Source organism: Lemur catta, chromosome 4 (genome assembly GCF_020740605.2).
Source record: "Lemur catta isolate mLemCat1 chromosome 4, mLemCat1.pri, whole genome shotgun sequence".
NCBI lineage: Eukaryota > Metazoa > Chordata > Mammalia > Primates > Lemuridae > Lemur > Lemur catta.
The window spans coordinates 46,773,625-46,792,868 of record NC_059131.1 but is presented as its reverse complement, the minus strand read 5'-3'; the positions used below and the strand labels follow the sequence as shown (position 1 = coordinate 46,792,868).

The window sequence follows — 19,244 nt, the reverse complement described above, 5'->3', positions numbered from 1 at the left end:
ATTCAACCCTGTTAATGTAGTGTAAGAAAACACAGTTTAGAGACAATATGTAATCAAATGAGCATGGCTGTATTCTAGTAAAACTTTATTTATATAAATGACTAGGATCTAGACCCTTTCTTCCATGACACACTGTAATTAGTAAAATTACTACCATATTAACAAAATGTAATTTCTTGAATAATAAATCTCCAAAACAATCAGTTTCCAACATAATCTTCAAAAGCCAAGCTCAATTCATTCAATATTTAAAGCATGAAAAAATTTGTAGGAGAAGGAAGTATCAAATAAGCAATTATTCATTCCTAAAAACATAATTCCACTATATTGTGCAATCACAAGGAATGTTGTACAGGGGTAAAATACCTTTTTTGATGTATCTTCCTTCTCCAATTAATCCTAGGGGACCAGGTCTTGGTCTCTCAGGAAAATTAACTGTTAGGATAAAGTTTTTTCATTATTAAATGTAATTTGAAAAATAACAGTATCAGTTAAAATTTGAAAACCTGAATAAAGCAAATAAAACACAATCTATTCTATTTAAATATGAATCAATCCAAAATATTCTTACCGCAGTCCTGCCACAGTTTCTGGAAAAGTAGAGTTGTTTTTTGTTTCTTTGATTTATTGCCATAAGTATCTGATTAGAAAGAAACCAGGAAAGCGGGTGACTCATCATAAGCTTATGTTTCCTCTCCATTAACAAATAGGTGTTTTATTAATATATAAAAAATACTTTAAATAAATGTACATAGTATAGATTTAAGTATTGTAGACTATGTCCCAAATCAGAAGTAAAAGGTATTTTTCTCTTAGTAAAATACAGTTTAAAATATTCATCTTGTTTTCTTATAACATATAAGTCAACAATGTAAACGAAGGTAATAAGATCTGATAAGAACAGAACCAAAACAGGGACTACTCTCTGAGTGGGAAGTTTCCTTCCCATCTATAAAGAGGGCATAATAAGGACAAAAATAGACCCTCAAACATAAAACAGAAATTTTGATAAACAGTTTACTATGAAATTATTCCAGATTAATCAAACCTCTTTCCTAAGAAAGAGATGGGAAGAGCATAAAGGAAAAAACCAACTGAAAATGTCCAGGAAAAGAAACATAAATTATGAACACACATAACTGTATTCAAATGGATCTTATAAGAAAATGTAAGGACCAACTTTAAGAAATATAAATTTTTTTAATTTTTTTTAAAAGAAATATATAAATCATGACCACAAAAATGTCATACCTTTTTCATCTGGCAGATATCTAAAATCCATAGATTCACTAACTTCCTGGTCAGAAGGTCTCCGAAGCTGCATTTTTACTGTTACTGGTTCCATTATAGCTTTGCAATATGGTGGAGTTTTGAAAACAATGGCTACTTGACGGTGTACATCAGCTTGTGAAAAGATACCTTTTGCTTCCCAGTCATTCAATACAAAACGAACTTCTATGTCATCTAGTGAATAAGAAACCACAGAAACAATAGCAACGAGAAGACAAAGTAAAATGCATCTATTAATATAAAATATATTCTGAATTCAACAAAACAAAACATATAAATACCTTTCTGAACTTTGTCACAAAGTAGAAATATTTCATCTCCACCTCTGACACTTCCACAGTTCTTGTTTACACGACAAATCTTTAATTCTGCAGTATTTGGAGCACCTAAATATAAAGGATTAAAAAAAACGGTTGCTACCTTAGTAATATATTTTGTTCCTTTTTGAAGGGGAGAATTTGAGGAAAACCACTTACAGAATAAATAAAAGTTTTAGTGTATAGATAAAGGACACTAATTACATTAAGCATCTATATTTACCCCTTTCCTTTCTAACTGCTTTACCAAACCTGGTTTAGAGCCTTGTAACTTCATTTCTAGGCAATGGCTTGTCCTCTAATTAAATTTCCCTGCTCTTAAATTCTCATTCTTCAAATCCATCCTACACGCTGTCACCAGATTAATCTTCTTAAGTTATAACTATATCCTTATGGCAATGCAATTTTCAATCCTATTATGATTACAATAATTTTCCCTGGCATTCAAGGCCAGGATGAGGATATCCTGATCTGCCTTTATAGCCTTATGTCTCACTATCCTTCTACATGCAAAACAGGCATAGTCATATACCACCGGTGGATGTACATATAAGTGTGTGTACACACACACACACACACACAAATATTTTAGAGGGCAGTTTCACAATCTACTAAAATGATAAATATCCATATCTTTTGATCTAGCATTTGGCCAACATTTGTATTTACAGAAACTTATGTTAGAGAAATATTTGCACGAGATATACACATATAAGCAATTTATTGCAGTACAGTTTATTAGGGTAAAAAGAAAAAAATGAGAAGGAAATAAACCAAATGTCCTATAATAGGATAATGATTTACTAAAATGATGATATAACCATATAATGAAATATGCTGCTACTGAAAAGAATAAGGTGACTGAAAGGAAAAGAGGCTCAAGATATACTGCTAAGGGAAAAAGGTTTTAAAGAAAGATCTGTGATGCTTTTTTTTTTAAAGTTGCCAAAATGATACTGTGTGAATAATGATGACAAGGATAATAACATATTTGTGTATATATGAAGAAGAAACTGGTAAAATAAGCACCTGAAGACAGTGATTATATTTGGAGGATGAAATTATAGGAGATTTACTCTCTGTTATATTTCTGTAATGTTTGAATTTTCCTATAATGAACATATTCTAACCACCAAATACTTTAAAAAAATTAAACTATTGAAAAAACAAGCTAAGACTACAAATATAAGAAAATAAAGTACTTACGGTTATCATAAATCGGGTTAGAGACAACAGGAGGAAGAACAGTTGCCAAATTACCATGTTCATCAGGGAGGAAAACTTGAAAACATAGTCTCACCACGTTGAGGTCACAATCTTCAATATCAATCAGCTGTTTTTCAGGGACTGAATAGTACATTTTTTTTAAAGAATGTAGAATAGTTACACAGAACTAAAATCCTGCTAGGTCCTTCTCTCTGCCCATTATAACCAATAACCTTGAGTAGCATCCAATACATACTAACAAAAATAAAATAGTACACAATCTCAAGAATGCCTTTTATCATTGTTATCATCAAGTAGTCACTTATCTAACAGTATTTGGTAAATTATAGCCATGTTCAGGAAGTAACTATCCCAGTCATCTGGGATTTAGAGCAAAATCTCAAATTGACAATAACAAGTCAAAGTTTTAAAAAAGGTTTTCAGGTTCTACACAACAAAGAATAGGTATTCATTCCTTCATTCATTCGACAAATATGTATTTGGCCCAGTCATTGTGGTAAGGACTTTGTAAATTACCTCCTAAATGCGTACAAGAATTACTTTCATCCCCATTTTACAGATGATGAACTGATTTCAAAGAGATGAAATTACTTGTCCGAAGTTTCACAGCTAGGAAATGGTAGGGTGCAAATTCGAACTCAGGTAATTGAATCTAGACCCTATGCTTTTAAAAATTGGTCTGTATTAGAAAATTTTACATATGCTATACATAAAAATGACATACACAGGAATATTGCAGTTCTGAAAAAAATATAAAAGCCCATGACAGAATATAGTATAATAAGAGTTTGTTAGATATCTGAAAAAAAGTTCCAAAATAAAATATTATTGCCTTTTCAAACATAAGCTGTAGCAATAAATAACACAGCCATATTTTTAAAAAGCATAAAATACACAAATTCAATTACATGAAAAATTTATTTTGCAAAATATTAAATTTTGAAATACTAAATTTGAAAACATAGTTAAAACCCAAATCCCTTGGTTTTACAGGCAATAGCTAATAAAAATGACAATGTATTTTATACTATTTTTATTTAACAACATTCACAGTCTCAGTAGCTATCACATTTAAAATTATCCTGTATTAGCATTCTTAAGCCTCTTATTTGAAAGAGTCTACAAAAACACATTTGTACAACTAAAAGACCAAAATGTTACGATACCATACCTGTATCGTAACAGCATACTCTACTGGCACCATTATGTAGGCAATAAGAGATCTACCTCTTCAAAATCGCTTTTTACCATATTATAAATTTGGAGTACAAGATATTAGTGTCTCTCAATTCCAAAGATGAGTAATTAATATGCAAAAAAATCAGTAGCTAGATGCTCCTGACAAGTTTAAAAACAAACCTAAGTGAATGGATAAACAAATTGTGGTATAGTCACACAATGGAATAAACTCAGAAACAAGAAAGAACAAACTATGGATATATACCCCCAAATGGATGTATCTCAAAAACATTATGCTCAGCAAAAGAAACCAGATACAAAATATATACTATGTGCTTCCATTTATATGAAATTCTAGAAAAGATTATACTACAGTGACAGAAAGCAGATTAGCAGTAGACTGGGGCAGAGGTAGGGAAGGGAATTCATTGAGAAGGGGAGCAAGGAAATTTTGGAGGGTGATGGAAATGTTTCATAGCTTGATTGCTGTCGTGGGTACAGGGGATACATTTGGGGGGATTTTATTATATCTCAATAAAAGTTGATTTAAAATATTTTCAAATGGTACATAAAAGAAAAATAAATAAACTGTTTAATAACCAAAGTTTAAAAACATTTAGTCACACAATGGTTCCATCAAAGGGAAGAAATTCTACCTACTTCTCAAGAAATCATTTTTTATGGGATTTTGTTTTGAATCTTCTCAATGTGTGGAAATACAATTATCACTGCATCAAAATTACTTCCGTCTCTGTACAATGTGGTTAAAAACTACTGACAGGCAGTCATCATGACATACCTGTTTTTAACCAATGCAAGATTCAGCATAAAGTTGAAAACCCAGCTCAAAGCTTCTTTTCTATAAAGCCTAACCTCATTCTCTGAAATGGAAGGAATATCTCCCTCTCTCTAAATCAGTGCAGGACTTAATCTTTACTGCTCTTATGCACTTGAAGTATGTATTTTACATGATAATCATTATAAATGCCTCTTCTGCCCTGTTAAACAATGTTCTATTAAATTACCCACTGACTTTAGGTGATCTAGGGTTGCTAGTGTATTTAGCTACTTGCCAGAATAAAATCTTCTGTAAGGAAATATCATCATCCTAGGCCTAAACTCTTTATAATTTTTCATATAAAATATCTGGTATTCTATTTTAAATAACCAGGTATATGAGAAGACAAAACAAAATGACTTTTTTAAAAAAGAAAACATTTGCTCCTTCTTCTCTCCCACTGCTTTACCTGATTACCCTTAAAAAATAAAAAAAAAAACCAGACAATAGAACAGACCACAAAGGATCCAAATAATGAAATTTTCAGACACATGATTTAAAATAACTATACTTAATATTTCAAGGAGTTAAAAGACAAGATTGAGAGTTTAGTGGAGAACTTTAAACTATAAAAAAAGAACCAAAGAAATTCTAGAATTGAAAAAATAATACACTGAAATTAAGAATAACATCCAATTAATCAAATGTACAGAAAATACTTTGTGTCTTGTTTTTCTATACCCCAAGGATTAAAATATATTTACCAATATAGTCTACCAAAAGTTTTTATAGCATTGACTCACATTAAAGCCTTTAATCAATCCATCTTCAGCTGACTTATATATGATGATAGGTAGGGAATCCAACTTAATGAAATAACAATTTTTTCCAGCTTCATTCATTAAACATTTCCTCCTTTCCTCTTCATCTGACATGCCACCTCTGTCATAAACTAAAGTCCCATATTTTCTTAGCTGTTTCTGGGTTCTGAATTCTACTCCACTGGTCAATCTGTCTATCCTTATCCCAATACCACACTGCCTTAATTCATACTTCTGATAAGGTCAGTTTCTCCTCATTCTTCTTCTATAAAGTATCCTCCTATTCCTGTTTAGAATTATCTTATCATATTTAATGAAATATCTTGCTGGGATTTTGTTTGGAATTGCATTGAATTTGTTTATCAATTAGGGGAAAATGGAATTTTTATAATATTACTATCAGAGAGTATGGTATAATTATTTATTTAGCTGTTTTCTATTATCTCATAATAATTATAATTTTCCTTAAAAAAATCTTGATTATCATTCCTTAGATTTGTTTCTATGTACCTCATATTTCTGACAATATTTGCTGTATATTTTCTAGTTATTTGCTGCTGACAGGAAGAAATACAACTGACTTTTATATATTCATTTCTTATCTACTTACCCTTTTAAACTTGTTTTAATAATCTATTTGTATAACCATTTGGGTTTTCACTGTAAATAATAGCTTCAAATACTTACAGTTTTATTTCATTTTTAATCTAAAATCCTCTGCTTTTTGGGGAAGGGTCTCACTGCACTGGCTACACTCTCTACTACAATGCTCACTGCACTGGTTACAATCTTCATTATAATGTTGAAGAGAAGTGGTAAAAGTGGGCCTCAGTTTCTTACTGCTAACTTTAAAGTGAATGCTTATCATGGTTCCCTCTTTAGGATAATGCTTGATGTAGGCCCTTTAATAGATACATATCATTCCATCATACAAAATACAATGTTTTATTCTGTAATTTGAAAAGTGATACTCAGTTTTAACACGTATAAAATCTAACACAAGGAAGCATGAGACCAATCAAATTCTCCTAAATTCCTCTTAAACTAGTTTAAAATTTCACTTTATACTTGATCAAAAGAATACAAAGTAACAATTGTTCTCCTTCCTTTTTATGTTAAATGTTTAATCTACCCGTAGAAGTAACTATTGGCTCATGCCTGTAATCCTAGCACTTAGGGAGGCTGAAGCAGGAGGATTGCCTGAGGTCAGGAGTTTGAGACCAGCCTTAGCAAGAGTGAGACCCCCATCTCTACTCACAACAGAGTGAGATGGATGGAAGGAAGGGATGGATGGAAGGAAGGAAAGGAAGGAAGGAAGGGGGGAAGGAAGGAAAGAAGGGAGGAAAGGACGGAGGAAAGGAAAAGAAAAGGAAAGGAAAGGAAAGGAAAGGAAAGGAAAGGAAAGGAAAGGAAAGGAAAGGAAAGGAAAGGAAAGGAAAGGAAAGGAAAGGAAAGGAAAGAGGGAGAGGAAGGAAGGAAAGGAAAGAGGGAGAGAAAAGGAAAGAAAAGGAAAGAGGGAGAGGAAGGAAGGAAAGGAAAGGGAAGAGGATGGGAGGGAAGGGGGGAAGGAAGGAGGGAAGGAAGGAAAGGGAAGGGAGGGAAGGGGAGGGGAGGGGGGAAGGAGGGGAGGAAGGGGAGGGAAGGGAGGGAAGGGGAGGGGAGGGGGGAAGGGAGGGAAGGGGAGGGGAGGGGGGGAAGAGAGGGAAGGGGAGGGGAGGGGGGGAAGGGAGGGGAGGGGAGGGGGGAAGGGAGGGGAGGGGAGGGGAGGGGGGAAGGGAGGGAGGGGGGGAAGGGAGGGAAGGGGGAGGGGAGGGGGAAAGGAGGGGAGGAAAGGGGAGGGGAGGGGGAAAGGAGGGGAGGAAGGGGAGGGGAGGGGGAAAGGAGGGGAGGAAGGGGAGGGAAGGGAGGGAAGGGAGGGAAGGGGAGGGGAGGGGGAAAGGAGGGGAGGAAGGGGAGGGGAGGGGAGGCGAGGGAAGGGAAAGAAGGAAAGGAAGATAGATTACTCCTTAACCCTAAAATCAGCATGTGTGTAATGAGAATTTCATTTTTAATCAAAATGATATTATCATGCTATATTTCTTTTGGAAGTAGGAATTAAATTTTTTAAATCAATTATAATATCTACTAGTTTAAGAGGTGTGACATTTGTAAAATGTTAATACTGTTAAATATACTGGAATAAAAAAATAATGGCAAACATACACAATATATGGATTAACAATTTTAACAACTATTTCTCATTTAAGGAAAAATATAAAGTTTAGTTGTAATTAATTCACATCTGTTACCTAAAATGTATGAACTATCCTGCATGTATAATATAACAATATATGTACAACATAAATAAGTGTATATGTGCCAGGCAAAAGGTAAATGGTCCCAGCAGTGTGCCATTAATTTACTCATTCTTTCAATGTATTTATTGAGCATCCACACACTAAGTGACAGATATAGATATGAAAAGACAATGCCTGATCTTAGTGAGATTAGTGTCTGGATAAGAAATAGGTACATAAACCAATTACATAACACCAAAAGTGTTATTAATATAATGGGAATATGCTCAAGGAACACTGGAAACAAGAAAGTACCCAAGTTCTACCTAGGCTAATCAAAGAAGGCTTGAAAAACTTTGACTGCAATGAATAATGAACAATGAAGTGCATGTGAGCCATTTTTTTCGTCTTGTTTTTTAAGCTTTAAGTTTTCAGTTGTGAGAAAAGGTTCTTATTTTCTTGTATTAAACCAGAGTTTAGAGACAAGCATCTATGCTAGAGATTGCCTGTCTTATTAAATTCTATTCTCTATCAGACTGCCGAATAATGTCATTCTCCCAAACTCAACTGCACAACACAGCCTTTTACTCTCATAGCAACTCAATATCCTTTGTAGATGGAAAAATAGTAAAATATCTAATAAAACTGAAATGTAAACTATTTATTGTCAAAATAAATTTCATTACACAGAATTTAATACAGTATTTAGATATCCTATGTAGTTTAATCACCACATACTAGAATTCCTAAAATGTCATTACTTAAATATATAGCTAGAAAATGATACATAATTTTAAAAATTTTTTCAGCTTTTATAGTGAGAGTTCTACAAAATCTAACTGCCACTCTTGTTCTAGCTAATGGGACACTGTTAAAATATGATATTGGAGCCCTTAATTAAATTCCTCACTCAATTTAGACTTTTGCACATATTAGATAATTTGAACAATTTACATGAAGCCTCAAGTTTGACAATATTAGATTGCTGTACATCCCCACTGGCAAAAGATAGTTCTTTATTTTAAAGAAACTAATGGCAAGAAAGATAAGGACTGACCTTAAAAACATACCAGATAATGTAGTACAGAAAATAATTCTATGAAAAAGTAAGAATAATGCTTTAGCAAAAGTCTATAGACCAAAATTCATAGATCCTATTCTGCTAAACATTTCTAATTCCATTATTTCTACATGTCATAAATATGTAACACAAAGTCAGCTAATCCCTTGTAATTCTTTATTAGTAGAATTTTCCTAAGTGAAGTGATATACCTACAAGGAAGTGTCAATTTAGCTCTAAGTGACAGAGTGTAGATCTAGTATATCCTGAAAATAACAAAATAAACAACCCAAGAAAGAAGATAATTCTACAGTTGCGTTCAGGTTATTTTAATTAGTTTTTAGTGTTTTGAGTTTTTTCAGGGGGTTTAGATTTTATTTCTTTTTCTTAGTAAGAGAAATGTAAGGCATCTGAAATAAGACATTTTAGGTCTTACTTCAATATTCTAGGAAAACAATAAAACATATTTCTATTACAAAAACTATGAGAATAGAGAATGAAAATTATTCTAATAATCCTATTTAAATTTAAATTTATTAAATTAGTGTCCCCTATCTATAGCTTCCTGCCCCTTACAGTGCTGTTTTCTTCTGTTAGCACTTTGTCTAATACACTACATAACTTACTTATTTTGTAAATTGTCTAACTGTTGGTTTCTTTCCATTGCATATAAGCTCGTCAAAGACAGGAATTTTTTGTCCATTTTATTCACTGACTTATCTCAAGCACCTAGAACAACCAACCTAGGACTCTAAGGCTAAATAAAGTAAAAATATGTTGAAGGAATGAATGCCTAAGTAGTTAAGACAGGGAGCCTATTGTGTGCAGGTAGGAAACTCAATAGCTTAAAGCACTTAGTTGTGAAGATAGATACTTATATAACTGCAATACAAATACATGTTTAAGTGCCAAAGAGAAATATGAACAAGATTCCATCATAGAGTCTGTCCACAATAAGCATGAAATTCATCTTTGAAGACAATTCCTTAAGAATTAAATGATCCAATAGATGTCACAAAGCTTTCATGATTAATTGGCGAGTAAATGGTATAATTAGGAGAATATTTTCTTGGGGTTAAGAGAACTGAGAGGACTTTTAGGGCATTTCAGGTAAGGAAAACAACTTGAACACTTTTGGTAGACAAGTACAAACAAGGCATTCATTCATTTATTCTTTCAACACATTTTAATTAAGCCAGACACTGGACTAGATACCAGAGAGATATACAGAAGACAGCTCTCACCCTCCAGAGTCTCACAATTTAGTAAAGCAGAAATACGTAAACAAAGTTATAGCAAACCATACTAGAAATATATACAAGTGCTTTGAGGAAATGGGGAATACTTAGCCCTGTCTGGGAAGTCAAGGATAGCTTAACATGATTCTAAAACTTAAATTTGAAGGCTGGGCAGGAAAAATTCACTACACAGATCAGGGTACTCCATGCAAGGGAATAGAATATATAAAAGCACAGTGGCAAGAAAGAACATGGCTTTTCTAACAGTGCAAATAGTTTAGAATGGCAGAAACAAATATGCGCATGTGTGTACTCAGTGGTAGAAGGAGGGGTAGAAAGTTGAGGGAGAGGATGAAAGCTGGAATGGAAAACAAGAATCAGATTATGAAGGGCTCTGAATGCCATGCTTGAGAAGTTGAACTCAGCAAGTAGAATAGAGTTCCTCAAAGTGCAGACTTGGACCACGTGCATCAGAATAATCTAGGGGAACCAGTGGTCATGAAATTAATTTAATGGGCTGGATAAGCACTAACAAAGAGAGAAAGGGAATGAAAAGGAAAGGAAAGGAATAGAATACAAAGTACACTGCATGCAGTAAGGGCATTATTGTAGTAAGGGTGTGGTAGATGTGCATATGTATGTATAGAGCCAAGAAATAAAAATATTTCTTACTGTGGGTTACAATCAAAGAAGAACACTAATCTAGATGCCTGTAAAAATGCAGACTCCCAGGACCCATACCAGCCCTATCAAATCAGTGGGAATGTGGCCTGGAATCTACATTCTTATCAAGTACTAACAGATTGCCATGCATGTTCAATTTGAGAACCACTGCTAAAGTTGATCTGGAGCCCTGAAAGATGATAAACAGAATTCTGAGATGATCATATTGGTTTTAGAAGGATTTTTTTTTTTTGATGCAGAGTATATAAACTGCTTGGAGAGAGACCAAGAATAGAGATACGAACACAAATTTAAAATACAAAATGATGTAAGCTTACATTGCTACAACGGCAGTAAGAAGAATGGAGAGGATTTGACTGAGATGGTCAGGGAGGGTGAACAAAACACTTTTTCATGAGGAGGAACAGCGAAAGAGAAGATAGGAAAGATATGCAGGAACTGTATGTGGATGACATTGAATGTGGGGCCATTCCATTTTTAAGCTATATAAAAAGCCATTGCAAGTTTTTGATCACAATAATATGCTAAAGCACTGTTCTAAGATTATTCTAAGGGGAAAAAATAGCCAAGAGAAAGAACAAAGGTTAAAAAAATAACTAAAAAGCAGAAAGCATTAATACTGTGAAGGAACAACTGAAAGGATTGTTCCTTCCCCAAATCAACATTCATCTAGGCAACCCAGCACAGCTGTCAAGACCATGACCTTAGAGACAGATGAATCCTAGCTAGTGTTCAAATCCTAGCTTTACCACTCACCAGCTATAGGACCTTGAGCAAATTACTTAACTTTTCTATGCCTCTGTTTTCTTATTTATAAAATAGAGATAATAATAGTACCTATCTCATAGGCTGTTATAAGCATTAAATGAAGTAAAAAATGTAAAGCACTTACTATCTACAGGTACTGTTTTAAGCGCTATGTGAGTGTTTATTATTAACATCATGCCTAATTCTGAATTGCCAAAAAAAAAAAAAAAATTTCTGTAGATGGCACCTTCCGTTTTAATGCCTTGACCACTGCAGTCAGAAAACCTGGGTATGAATTCCAGCTCTGCCACTTATATTTGCCACATGACTTAGGACAGTTACTCTGGTTTTCTCTTCTATAAAGCAGTGCTGTTTCAATGCTTAAATAAAATAGTGTACATAAAGCACTTGACATTTATTCCCTGACATACATGAAGTGCTTAATAAATGAGAACTAGTATTCATAATCTCTTTCTTGTATTAGGTTATTAAGTATGAAACGTCCAATTTCCTTAAGTACTAAATTTGACAGTTGATATCTCTGACATTTCACTTTGACACTTCTTGTTTTATTTTTATTGTGAAGGTACATCCTCAGTCTTTTAAACACACGTTTTGGCTGTGATTATCTTTCATTTTTTTTTTTAGAGCAATTTTTGTGAAACCATGGATAAGTCAAAATTTTGTGTTATTTTCAAAGATGAGTTCCATCATGGGACCAATGCAGTGCAGACAGCTAGAAATATCAACGAAGTGCTTGGGAAGGATGTGGCTAATGAACACACAGTACATTGATAACTTTGAGAAGTTATGTTGTGGTGATTATAATCTTGAAAAATGAACCTTGTGGGTGACCTGAGAGCAAGGTGGATAATGATGAGCTGAAAGCTATAATGGAAGCGAATCCATCTCAACCTGAATTAGCAGCAAGGTTTGATGTTACCATTCCAAAAATATTGGACCACTTGAAACAAGTCGGCAAGGTAAAGAAGTTGGATGGATAGGTTCTGCATGAATTAAATGAGTGTCAGAAGAGAAATCATCTCGAAGCTTGCCTTTCTTTGTTGTCACGACATAAAGGCAAACCATTTGTACACCATATTGTTATGTGTGATCAAAAATGGATTCTTTTTGACAATCACAAGTGTTCAGCATAATGGTTGGATAAAGATGAAGTGTAGAAATACAGTCCAAAACCATATATTCATCAAAAAAAGCTAATGGGGTCTGTTTGGTGGTCCAGTGCTGGTATTATCCACTACAGCTTCATGAAACCTGGTCAATCCATTACAGTGGATGCCTACTGCAACCAACTGGATGAAATGATGAGGATGTTTGTGACTAAGCAGCTGAGACTGGTCAACAGAGACAGGCCAATCCTCTTGCAAAACAATGCTTAACCATATGTCGCACAAACAGCACTGCTCAAACTACAGCAGCTGGACTTGGAAACTCTCTGTAATCCACCATATTCATCAGACCTTGCACAACCATTTCTTGTAGGCTTTGAACCACTTCTTGCAAGGAAAAATATCCAATTCTCAACAATCTGTAGAAAACACTTTTTGTGATTTCGTCGCCACTTGCTCTCCAGGCATCTTCGCTACTGGCATAAACAAGCTACCGTTAAGATGGCAAAACTGTGTTGACAGTTTAGGCGCATACTTCAATTAACTGCACTGCTTCTTGTTTGAGTTATAATAAACTCAACTTTTGATTCAAAATCAAACATTTCATATTCAATGACCTAATATATTGCATCTAGACTTGGATGGCCTCTTTAATTTAAGCCTGGCATTTTAATTTGGCAATGAATCAAAATTTTAAGTGAACATACTCTTGACCCAGAAATTTTCCACTTCTGAAAATTTATCCTAAGGAAATAATCACACAAGAGCTAAAAGTGGGCCAGACACAGTGGTTCATGCCTGTAATCTTAGCACTCTGGGAGGCCCAGGTGGGAAGATTGCTTGAGGTCAAGAGTTTGAGACCAGCCTCAGCAAGAGCAAGACTCCATGCCTCTACAAAAATAGAAAACTTAGCAGGGTGTGGTGGTATGTGCCTGTAGTCCCAGCTACTGGGGAGGCTGAAGCAGGAGGATTGCTTGAGTCCAGTAGTTTGAGGTTGCAGTGAGCTATGATGATGCCACCACACTCTAGCCAAGGTGACAGAGTGAGACTCTGCCTCAAAAAAAAAAAAAAAGGCTCAAAGTGTATATTCAATGGAACTTTTAAAATAAAATTAAAACAACCTAAATATGGATGATTAAATAAATGACAGTCTACCCAAACAATAGAATATTCTGTTAAAAAATAAAATAGATTTGTAAGTACTGACATACAAAGAAGTTTAAGATATATTCCTGGCTGGGCGCGGTGGCTCATGCCTGTAATCCTAGCACTCTGGGAGGCCGAGGCGGGCAGATCGTTTGAGCTCAGGAGTTCAAGACCAGCCTGAGCAAGAGCGAGACCCTGTCTCTACTAAAAAAATAGAAAGAAATTAGCTGGACAACTAAAAATATATATAAAAAATTAGCCAGGCATGGTGGCGTGTGCCTGTAGTCCCAGCTACTCGGAGGCTGAGGCAGGAGGATTGCTTGAGCCCAGGAGTTTGAGGTTGCTGTGAGCTAGGCTGACACCACAGCACTCAAGCCCAGGCAACAAAGTGAGACTCTGTCTCAAAAAAAAGAAATAAATAAAATAAACTGGTAGAATAGGAAGTATAGCATGATTCTCTTTATATAAAAATATGTATGTTTATCTATGACTATACATGTATTAAGGAAATTCTAGAAAAATGTACATCAAACTTAATAGCAGTTTTCTCTGGCAAATAAGACTACAGGGGAACCAGAGGACTTTTGCTTTCAGCTTTATACTAAGTAGTATGAAAGACAAAAACCTAGAGAAAAGGGATGGAGATCTTATGATTCAGAAAAACAGTACTTGTCTGTGAGCATATTCCTTGATTACCAACATATCTCTTAAATTGTTTTTATACACCCAGGAAAAACACAAACCAGCAATACAAGGAGGTCTTAAATCTGACAAAGAAATCTGTTCTTTGAAAATTTTAGTCATTCAATTCCTCATATACACATATTTAAATAGATGCAGAATGGAGACTACTATAAGTACAGGATGCCAGCATTTAGCTTGCTAGTCATTTATCTATTTAAATAATATAAAGTGTTTATAAGTACCAGGTGCCACACCAGATACTGCCAAAAATATAAATGCTGAATAATAATAAATGCTTAATAAAATAAATTTAAATAATAACTATAAATGCTTAATAATAAATGCTTAATAAATGCTATCACCAATAAAATCCTCTAAATAATAACTATCTAATCATATACATAAATACACTATGAAATATTTTGTGTGGTTTCTACTGTTTCTATGCTTCTTCCACATTGGGATTAAGTTTTGTTACTGGATATGCCCTTGAGTTAAATGTGCTACACACAGTGCCTATTCAACATTCAGCAAGGGGAGTGTATATTGTCTGCTGGAAGTGGCATAAGGAAGGCCACATTCAAAGAAATCAGAAGATTTTTTTAAAAAGCCTATAGCATCAGTATTCTCAGGTAGTCTTCCATCCAAGTACTAACCAGGCCTGATCCTGCTTAGCTTCCAGTATCAGACAGGATTGAGTGAGAAATTAGAACATTTTGAGGTCTTTTTATAGAAAACAATGACACTCTCCACTAAGACCAGAAAGCCTTGTAGGCGTAAATTTTTTATTCTACAGGTGTGAAAGATTTTAAATGCTATACTTCATTACTGAGATACAAGTATAGGTCAACAAGTAGAAAAGTGAACACAGAATTTAAAATAACTTTTAAAACACAAGTTCAAGATATAAATAGAAATCACACAGTAAGTCAATATCCAAATAATAGAAACAATTATATCAAACTTACCATTAAAAGGATTGATTCCTGCCTTTATTCTTGAAATAATAGCTTCTTTTACTTCTTTTTTCTTTACACATCGAATACCCAAATTTTGAAAACTAGAAGGAAAAAACAGAACTTTCAAAACTGCATTATACTTAACCACAAGGAATAGTACAGAATATATTCAACACTGAAAAGTCATCATGCTGTCAGAAGGAGATACTAAAAAATGAATGCACTTCCAGTTGCTATGATAAATCTGAGAGGGTAAAAAAATGGGATTATATTTCTAAGAGAACTGTTAAAAGAAAAATAGTATATACTACATCATTTTCACATACAGTATTTTACAATTACATCTTCCTAATATGCCTATGTCAAATATACCAAAGTAGATAAAGAGTAACAGGAAAGCAACACCAAAAAGCTAAAATTCACCTCCCAAACTCATAATCAAATCAATGAAATCTGGATGTTTGATGATGTAAACCAAAAGCCATAAAACAATGTCCACAGGTTGAAGCCCACAGGTATGTTTTGCTGAGCCGGTAAGAGTGTTGCCCACATTTAAAAAAAAAAATCTACAGAGGTTATCAACACTTAAAAATCAGGTAACTGCATATGAACATCTGGATTTCTGGCTTCTCTTGAATGTTTTAAAGGTCTGGCAACACCAGGTTGGCAGACAAACTGGCTGGGGCTGAGCACCTGCAGCCCCATTTATGCAGGGCTCTCCAGTTTGCTACGGTGCCTGCTAATCCTCCTACACTTGATCCACTCCACTCATTTAGGCTGCCTACCTAGCTTCACAGAGATTTGATTTTTGAGCCCTAATTTCACTGCTAACAGCAGTGGAATATGTTTTGTGCCATATCATATGATAATATTCATAATTAAAAAATACTGAAATATTTTTTTATTAGAAAGAGGTTTAATACTAACAATATTTAACAAGTTTCAAAATGTCATTTATAGAAAAGTTCTCAATAGCTACAAATATTACTAATTTGCATCTCTGTAGTATAGATGATGGTGGGGGGAACTCCCCCACCACCACCAGTCATACTTGTTCCCACATGGAAAAACCATGACATCAGTAAAGCTGGGTGGGTGTGAATAAGGAAGCAAAACTCAATCATCATAACATTACTATTTGTTCAAACTTCACATGGCACTTGCAACCAGAGGCTGCTTTGTTTGCCTCTCCATGCTTACGCTGTCTCATGTTCATGCTCTTCACAGTCATCACACTTGTGATTTTGTTAGCACCTAAAATATCTTTGACATTTCCTTCCTCTGCCTCCGATAACTAAAAAACAAATCTTGAATTCTTAATCCTTTCCTGAAATCCTGCAACTATAATCTTCTTCCTCAAAAGTATTCTACTGCTTTGAAAGAGTCTAAGTTTGGTTCTTTTTCTTTGCCAAAAGATTTTAAAGAACTCTTCATTTTATATATTTGTACACCACTTGATTTTGTTTCATCTGAATAATTATTCACAGAATGTCAGAATTGTAGAAGTTTTTGAAATTCTGACATGAGGAAATCAATGATCACAGAGATTACTTGAATCAATTATTCATTCATTCTCAGTCATTCAACAAGTTTATGTACCAAAAATTTTTGGAAAATAATGGGGATATGCAATCCCTCACCTCATGGAGCTTACAGTCTAGTACAAGGGTTGCCAAACTATAACCAATGGACCAAAATCCAGCATGCTGCCTGTTTTTGTAAAGAAAATATTATTGGAACATAGCCAAAATGATTTGTTTACAAATTGTCTATGGCTGCCTTCATGCTACAACAGCAGGGTTGAGCAACAGAAACCATATGGCCTACAAAACCTAAAATATTTACTTATCTAGCCTTTTACAGGAAAAGTTTGCTAACCACTGGAATGGTGAAGCAGACAGATATTAAATAATCACACATACACAAATGCTAAACTGAAATCATACAAGTTTTATGAAGGAGATATATATGAAGTAATGGGAGCCTATGATGGAAGAGAGTTGATCAATTCAGAGAGGGCAGGTGGGCTTTCTGTAGGAAGTGATACTTAATATGAATAGAGAGGAAAGAGACTTCCAGGCAAAAGAAACAGAATATGCAAAGGCCCCTACAGAAGAGTACTGTGAGCAGAGGAAACTAAAGGCAGGCTTTTGTGACTGGAGTGTAGACATCAAGGGAAGCACAGTGTAACAGAAGGCTAGAAATACAGGTGGGCCATGTGGGCCTTATAGGGCTTAGAAGGAATGCTGTTCTTACTCTAAGAGACACATAAATCCACTTAAGTGTTTTAAGTAGGGAGGTGACAATTTGTATTTTAAAAGGTCACTGTGGCTAAAGCAGAGGAAGATTGAGCGGAAGAGGTAAAGAAGTGTTAATGCAAGAAGATCAGCCAGGAGGCTATTCCAGCAGCCCAAATGTAGACTATAGTAGTAGTGTGGTGGTGATGGATTTCACTGAATGAAATGGGTAGTTTCACCAGCAATTCAGGGGGTACCTGTTAAAAGATTCAATGTGTATGCCTGGGTGACAAGTGTCAAGGATGACACCTATGGGGCTTTTATAGCAACTAATAAGACAAGGCACATTGAAAGAAGACCAATTTTGAGGGGAAAGAGGTATATGATCATGGTAAGATCATGGTTTTGGACATACTCTATTTGAGGTGCTTCTGAGACGTTTAAGAGACTATGTCAAGAAGACAATGAGATTAAACACCATTTTCCACTGAAAGGAAGTAAGGATCCTTGGAAAAAACTGACAACCTCAGGCCCAGGGCAAGAAAACTACAAGTCTTGAACACTTTGTTGTGTCAGAAAGTAAAAAATACTCAAAGAAAGAAGAGGACATATCAGAAGCACACAGGTGACAGTCTGAAGGGAGTGGCATTGGTAAAATTTGGGTTAATTTGAAAATCAAAATAATGCCAGTAATGGACTATAATACATTAAATGTAAGAATCCATGAGTTTACAGTGATACTTTTTAAATGGAAAAGGGGAAGAAAGGAAAGTTCTTCTTTATAATAGAATGCCAATTAATATCACCAGAATGGAAAAAACTGATATCACATGTCTCCTGAAGGAATATTTTCAGAATGATACAGTATCACCTTGTAAATTTCTTGCTCTGAATTTTTCATGTTAACATGAAAATATTACTCAGGTTATTCATGTTAATTATAATACTAAATATAATGTGTGATCCTTAATGGCATCCTAGATTGGGGGGAGAGGCAGAACAAATATAAAGGGCATTATTGGGATAATAATTGAGGTTGTCCCAAAATTAAATTGCCCATTAACTATTAATAATAAAGAAGGAACAGCCAGAAAAGTAGGAAGTAAAACAGAAGTTTGTTCTCACAGAAACCAAGGAATGAGAATGTTTCAAGTAAGGAGTGGTCAACAGTGTAAAATGCTGTTGGGAGATCAAGTGATATAGACAGAAAATATTTGCCAAATGTGTATTACTAGATATTTTATATTTTGGTTGTTATTGTAAGAGGAACATTTTTAAAGAATTTTTTCTGAATGTTTATTACCAATATATAAGGAGACTACTAACCTTTTTCTGTTGCAATTAGTTTAATTTTTCCTCAAAAGCAGCACGTTTATTGCAAAAATGAATTATAAAATAAATATGTGAAAAGGAAAACATAAAACCCCACAATCCTACCCATCTAGAGACAACTACTACTAATGTCTTAGTA

The 19,244-nt window shown here is 34.5% G+C and overlaps 1 protein-coding gene across 1 annotated transcript in view; it reads right to left on the bottom strand.

The window, feature by feature from the left end:
• REL (REL proto-oncogene, NF-kB subunit) overlaps positions 1-19,244 on the bottom strand; it is a 35,355-nt gene that overhangs the window by 3,563 nt on the left and 12,548 nt on the right. The window contains exons 4-9 of the mRNA XM_045549669.1: positions 15,546-15,637; positions 2,814-2,954; positions 1,572-1,676; positions 1,252-1,464; positions 572-640; positions 367-435 (exon numbers count right to left, since the gene is read on the bottom strand). Coding sequence (XP_045405625.1) covers positions 367-435; positions 572-640; positions 1,252-1,464; positions 1,572-1,676; positions 2,814-2,954; positions 15,546-15,637 — 689 coding nt within the window. The remainder of the gene's footprint in view (positions 1-366; positions 436-571; positions 641-1,251; positions 1,465-1,571; positions 1,677-2,813; positions 2,955-15,545; positions 15,638-19,244) is intronic.